General features: G+C 57.1%; 1 protein-coding gene across 2 annotated transcripts in view; it reads left to right on the plus strand.

The window, feature by feature from the left end:
- Positions 1 to 6,743: 6,743 nt before the first annotated feature.
- CEP72 (centrosomal protein 72) overlaps positions 6,744 to 7,070 on the plus strand; it is a 37,329-nt gene continuing 37,002 nt past the window's right edge. For both annotated transcript variants that reach the window (XM_040262221.1, XM_040262222.1), the window contains exon 1: positions 6,744 to 6,835. In XM_040262221.1, coding sequence (XP_040118155.1) covers positions 6,757 to 6,835 — 79 coding nt within the window. In that variant the 5' untranslated portion in view covers positions 6,744 to 6,756. The remainder of the gene's footprint in view (positions 6,836 to 7,070) is intronic.

Below are 7,070 nucleotides of genomic sequence, written 5' to 3' on the forward strand. Positions count from 1 at the left end.
TGAGTGCTGAGCCCCTCACCCCGGGGGTCCCGTGGCTATTGGTCGAGATTCCGTGGCTGGCAAAGCCCCTCTCGGGACAGCTGCCTGGGCCTCCGGGTCCCTCCAGGTGCCCCTGAGAAGTGAGAGGGTGCAGAACCCCAGGCAGCCTCTTCGCAGAGGCTCACGTGTGGGGTCACGGGGACCACGTGGACAGGTACCCGTGTCACAGGGCCGTGCCCACCTGCACAGGGCCTCGGGGAAGGCCTCCCTGCCTCCCCCAGCTCCTGGAGGCTCCAGACGCCCCTGGGGCTGTGGCTGCATTGCGCCCGCTCTGCCTTCCATCAGCACGCGGTCCTCGGTGTGTGTGCGTCTGCGTTTGCTCTCCTCTCACCAGGACACCTGTGACGGTGCCTGGGCCCACCCAGAAAACCCAGGAGAAAGTCTCCCCAAGACCCGGAAGTGAATCTCATCTCCTGACACACGGGCAGCACTCAGGAGCGCCAGAGGGTTCACACGGATTCTTGGGGGGAAAGGGGCGTTTTTCAGTTTCACACAGCACACTATCCAGGAAACTGTAAGCTTCCTGGGGCAGAGATTTCCCTCTGTGTTTGTCTGCTTCTCTGGAAGCCTCATCATGGACTATTCATTTCAACTGTTGATCATTATAAGTGACAAAGGGCAGAAGGCATGGCTTCAGAATTCACACTCACTCTGTAGCTGGAAAACCAGTCAGCTAAGTTTCAGGTTCTGTTTGTACTTCGCCCTGATCCTCTCCATCATCATCAAGAAGCTTGGGCTGGGCCAGGCTGGACCCACGCTCAGAGCCACACTGGGCCCCTGAGAAGAGGAAGCGGCAGGTCCACCGGGCCCGCCTCCTCTTCCCTGACTGAGCCTGGGGGCCTCTCACTCCCCACTCCTCTGCTAGGAGCACCCACACCCATAGCCCGTCCCCTTCCTCCTCGGGGACCACGTCTTGTCTCCCCCAGGTGGAAAGGGAGCCCTCCTTTGGCACAGTCGCCTCTACACACCTGCCTTGCAGCTGCGCATGCTCTGAACATGCTTGCCTGCGTGGTCTAGTCTGTACACTCATGTTTCATCTCCCACCTCAACAGACCCCAGGATCAGGTGGGAAAGCCTTCAGCTGCAGCACCGGTCATTCCACATTAGACTCTTCTCACTGAGCCAGGAGGCTGGAGGGCAGCAACTGGCGTTGGTTTGGAGCACAGGCTGGGCACCTCTGTGATATCAATTTCTTTCCTCCGTCATTGCACCAAGATGGCTGCTGCAGCTCCAGGCATCACAACTGTGTCAAGGCAGAAAGAGAAGGTCCTGGCATATGTCCCCTATACGATTCCTTTTTCCAGAAAAGCAAAACTTTACCCCCAAGTGCCACTGCAGCCTCCTGCTTAGTTCTTATCAGTCACAAGTGGCCAACCACAGCTGTAAGAGACGTAGAGAGGGTCTCCGCCCCCGACATTGTAAATAGACAAGGTTGAAGAGGGCTAGGAGACACTGCTCCCCTGGAGAACCTTGTCAATTTTTTTTCTAGAGATGACAAGACTGTGTTTGGAGAGCAGCTTGCCCAAGCTACATAGGCCAGAGCACCAGCCCCGGGCACCCCTGCCTGGTCATAGGCTGGCTCCCCCATGCCCCACAACAGGCCCCTCCTCCAGCTGTACTGTTAAGCCTGAGTGCCTGGCTCTCAGCCCTGCAGCCCTCCCCACTGCCCACTGTAAAGGAGACATAACCAATGGCCCTCAAAAGCATGGCAGCGCCTGGCCCCCTGCTGGGCGCTCACCAAGCTCTGCCACCCGAGGGCTCCACACCCAGTGGGAACCAGCGCTTCCAGGGCAGGCAGGGCGATGGAATCTTCAGGGTCCGCACAGGCAGGTTCTCGGGGAGGAGTGAAGGCAGCTGACCGAGGCTGGTGGTGAGGGAGCAGGCCTGTGAGGCTTGCCGACCCCAGGTCATATTCTGTCTGGTCCAGAGGGCCCTTCACTGGAGCCTTAGAGACGGGGAGAAGGCTGCAGGGCTCCAGAGAGGACAGAGGGGCCCTGGTCCTCGGGAGGGCCAGGGCCCCTCATGTCTCGGCTGAGGTCTGCCCTCATCCCTGTGTCTCCCCCGGTGGGATGAGCAGGAGTGTGTGGCGGGGAGGGGTGGGCAGGGCAGCTCCCACCTGGAAGAGGCTAGGTACACCCAGTCCCGCTTCTCTTGGTGAGAGGCCTGAGGGGCTGTCCAGATGGAGCCATGGTCCGCCTGTGGGGCGACCACTGCTCGCGCCTATGTGCCCATGCAGAAATTCACGCCTAGTTGTCCTGTCTCCATGCTTTCAGAAAGAGCTGGAAGTTTTGATTTTCCTGAGAAGTCTCAGGCTTTTGTAAGGCCTTACAAATAGCTGAGAAAAGAAGAGAAGCAAAAGGCAAAGGAGAAAAGGAAAGATATACCTATTTGAATACAGAGTTCCAAAGAAGAGCAAGGAGATCAGTGATCAAAGTGAAGAATAGGAAAACAGCAGAATGGGAAAGACTAGAGATCTCTTCAAGAAAATTATAGATACCAACTGAACATTTCATGCAAAGATGGGCACAATAAAGGACAGAAATGGTATGGACCTAAAGCAGAAGATATTAAGCAGAGGTGGCAAGAATACACAGGAGAACTGTACAAAAAAGGTCTTCACAACCCAGATAATCGTGATGGTGTGATCACTCACCTAGAGCCAGACATCCTGGAATGTGAAGTCAAGTGGGCCTTAGGAACCATTACTTACAAACAAAACTAGTGGAGGTGATGGCATTCCGGTTGAGCTGTTTCAAATCCTAAAAGATGATGCTGTGAAAGTGCTGCACTCAATATGCCAGCAAATTTGGAAAACTCAGCAGTGACCACAGGACTGGAAAAGGTCAGTTTTCATTCCAATCCCAAAGAAAGGCAATGCTAAGGAATGCTCAAACTACCGCACAACTGCACTCATTTCACATGCTAGCAAAGTAACGCTCAAAATTCTCCAAGCTAGCCTTCAGCAGTATATGAACAGAAAACTTCCAGATGTACAAGCTGGATTTAGAAAAGGAAGAAGAACCAGAGATCAAATTGTCAACATCTGGTCATAGAAAAAGCAAGAGAATTCCAGAAAACCATCTACTTCTGCTTTATTGATTACGCCAAAGCCTTTGACTGTGGATCACAACCAACTGTGGACAATTCTTCAAGAGATGGGAATACCAGACCACTTTACCTGCCTCCAGAGATATCTGTATGCGGGTCAAGAAGCAACAGTTAGAACCGGATATGGAACAACAGCCTGGTTACAAATTGGGAAAGGAGTATGTCAAGGCTGTATATTGTCACTCTGCTTATTTAACTTATATGCAGAGTACATCATGAGAAATGCTGGACTGGATGAAGCACAAGCTGGAATCAAGATTGCTGGGAGAAATATCAATAACCTCAGATATGCAGATGACACCACCCTTATGGCAGAAAGTGAAGAGGAACTGAAGAGAAGAGTCTTTTCATGAAAGTGAGAGAGGAGAGTGGAAAAGTTGGCGTAAAGCTCAACATTCAGAAAATGAAGATCATGGCATCTGGTCCCATCACTTTATGGCAAACAGATGGGGAAACAATGGAAACAGTGACAGACTTTATTTTCTTGGGCTCCAAAATCACTGCAAATGGTGACTGCAGCCATGAAACTAAAAGATACTTGCTCCTTGGAAGAAAAACTATGACCAACCTAGATAGCATATTCAAAAGCAGAGACATTACTTTGCCGACAAAGTCTGTATAGTCAAGGCTATGGTTTTTCCAGTAGTCATACACGGACATGGTTCTTTGAACCACAGAGAAAGTTGAGCACTGAAGAATTGATGCTTTTGAACTGTGGTATTGGAGAAGACTCTTGAGAGTCGCTTGGGTTGCAAGGAGATCCAACCAGTCAATCCTAAAGGAAAACAGTCCTGAATATTCATTGGAAGGACTGTTGCTAAAGCTGAAACTCCAATACTTTGGCCACCTGATGACTCATTGGAAAAGACCCTGATTCTGGGAAAGATTGAAGGCAGGAGGAGAAGGGGATGACAGAGGATGAGATGGTTGGATGGCATCACTGACTCAGTGGACATGAGTTTGAGTAAACTCCGGGAGCTGATGATGGACAGGGAGGCCTGGTGTGCTGCAGTCTGTGGGGTCCAGAGTTGGACACGACTGAGGGGCTGAACGGAACTCAGGCTTTCAGGTGTCAGGAACTGTAGGGAGAAGCTGGCTTCAGCTACCTCCTCACCTAGTGTAGGTGGGCACAGAGGTGGCTCAGGAGATCTGGGGACGGTCCACCCAGGTCAGCAGAACAGGGGGCTCTTGGGGCTGTGGGCTCTGTGGGCAGGGCAGGGTCTCTGGCTGGACAAAGCCAGGAAGGAGCCCTGCCCTGGGAGCCGAGCTGCGTGGCCAAGTGTCCAGGAGAGAGGTCTGGCTGCCAGCCAGCCAAGCGGAGCCCAGCCCACTTTAGGGATTCTAGCCGGCTGTCCTTACGTCAGGTCCCCCGATAGCTCCTGGGGCCAGCGGGTTACTTGCATCTTCACTGAAGGCTCAGTTGGATATAAGCATTTACACGCACGTGTGAACACAGACTCCATTCTGTGTTCAGCTGAGGTAGTCACGATAGTAAGATGTTTACATGAGCCCCTGCCCACTTTCAATCCTGTTCACCTTCCAAACAGCTGCAGGCATCATCACACCCCATCGTATGCCACACTTTGGATACAGGCCAGTTGGCAAAATGATGCATTCACACACATTGGTGTTGACCTTGTGTATAAAAACCGCTGGGAAAGGGCTCTTTCTTTCAACATTTATGAACGAATGAGCACAAGAACCAGTGGGCAGCTGTCCTTGAACAGATGCCTGTTGCTTGATAGGTGAGGCCCCAGAGCCCTGGCCGCTGGGCAGTGCCTCACATGTGACCGGGGGTTCCCTGCCATCTGGCAGGGGAATGGCCGCCTGAGTTGGAGCTCGGGCTGCCTGAGGCTTTCAGTGGAGTGGAGGTGGCCTGTGTGGCTCCGTGCCTCCCGTGTGGAGGGCCTGGTGCAGAAGCACCCCTGGGCTGAGCTCAAGTCTGATTCTTGGTCCAGGTGCTCCCAGCCGGCTGGTGTTTCCTCGGGGGTGGAGTGGCCGTGCTGGCGTCCACCCCAGGGTGGAGAGACACTGATACAACAAGTCACAGTTCCCAGGGCCCACGGCCAGGCCACAGGTGCTCGCCCTGCCTCCTCCCGCCTCCCACCGCCCAGCCAAGGCCAGATAAAGGGCGGGAAAAGTCCAAGGCGTCCCAGGCCACCAACGCCCTGGAGGACCCCTCTGACTGCCCGGTGCATGACTGCCATGGGCTCATCCTCAGGTCCCCATCTCTGTGGCCAGCTTCTCCCTGGGATGGACTGACCCTGCGGTCTGGGGCTCAAGGCTGAGGGCCCTGGAAGCCGCCCTGGAATGTTCTAGAAAGCTGTAGAGGACTCAGGATTGGGCTGCCCGACCTGAAGTGACTGGCATCAGGAGGAAGCAGTGGTGTTTGGGGTGTGGGTCGTGCCCTGACTGACAAGCTGCTTTTGGAGGGAGGCAGTCAGTGGCAGAAGCCTTTTGTTTGCCCATGTTTACTTCTGAAAGCCAGGATATTTGCTGTTTCTAGCGTCCTTGCTGCACCAGCTCCACTCAGGTAGCCCCGGCTGGTGACCACATGCCCTTGGCTGTGCCAAAGTCTCTCCATGGTCTTGTGGGAAGCGGGGACGCTGGGCAGTTACGAAGTATCACTGAGTGTTTGCTGGTCTCCATAGATGACTTGACACAGGGCGCCCAGCAGGCGCCCGCCCTGCTCAGGAGAGATTCTGGTACCCTGCAGGGGACCCACACCCCAGCCTCCTGAGCACAGCCCCTGTCTACACCCTGCCCTACACTCTGTCTACACCTCTCCTACACTCTGCCATACTGCCCCTACAATCTTATCTACACCCCCGGTGCCACCACCCAGGCTGTCACAGGCCAGGAAAGGCTACCAACAAGCCAGGCAAATCTGGGCTGAGTGGCTGCAGGGGCGTCCCAGGCACCAGGAGACCCGGGCAAGGGAAGCCCCAGGACGCAGGCTGCCTGGGGCAGAGTCAGACAGACGGGAATGCAGGTCTTCCCTGGAGGCGGTCCACAAAAGGCCCAGGGAGCCCGACACACCGTGAACCCCGCGGTTCAGACTCCAGGCTTGTCACCTAGAAACTGCGGACGTGGGCAGAGCCGGACCCGCCGTGGCGGGCGGGAGAGCCCCGAGACCCCACGTAAGCTGCCGCAACCCCGGGCAGAACCCGCGGGCCTGCAGCCCAGGATGCAGACCAATCTGGGGGTGGGTAGGGGCGCCAGCTGGGGCAGGTGCCCTGGCGAGGCGAGGTCCCCAAGTGGGGCGGGAACTCAGGTACGCCCTGGGGTGGGCCCCAACCCCCAACCCCCAACCCCCAACCCCCAACCCCCAACCCCCAACCCTAACCCCGCCTCCAGGCTGCCTCGGCCAGACCCACATCCCCGCGCCCTATGGGCCTTGGCTCCGCCCACCCGCCCTCTGCCCCGCCCCCTACCCCGCCCCTTCATTCGGCCCCACGCCCTACAAGCCTTGGTCACGCCCACTTCGCCCTCGACCCCGCCCGTTCCCTCCAGCCCCGCCCCTATCCCGCCCCTTGGCACCGCCCCTCCCCGCGGCCCTTCGCGTCCCCGACGCGCAGGCGCGGGCGCAGGTGCGCGCCGTTTGAAAGTATGGCGCCGGGCGGGCGGGTGGTGCTGTGTGAGGAGAAGATCCGGGAGAAGAGCGGCCTGGCGCCTCACTGCGACCTGGGTGCGCGCCGGGCGGCGGGCGGCGCTGGTGGAGGGCGCGAGCTTCCCGCTGCGGTGTCGGAGGACCGGTCAGGCCAGAGGTCGAAAGAGACCGCTCGGCTCCGAGCCGCCCCAGGCCTGACGGGCGGGGGAGAGGGCTGGGCTGGGGGGCGCGGGCCGGGGGCGCGGGGAGCGCGAAGAGGGGCCCCCGAGGGGCGGGCCCGGGCGAGCTGCGGGCCCGAGCGGAGGCCGTGAGG

The sequence above is a fragment of the Oryx dammah genome, unplaced genomic scaffold, assembly GCF_014754425.2.
Source record: "Oryx dammah isolate SB20612 unplaced genomic scaffold, SCBI_Odam_1.1 HiC_scaffold_20, whole genome shotgun sequence".
NCBI classification, from domain to species: Eukaryota; Metazoa; Chordata; class Mammalia; order Artiodactyla; family Bovidae; genus Oryx; species Oryx dammah.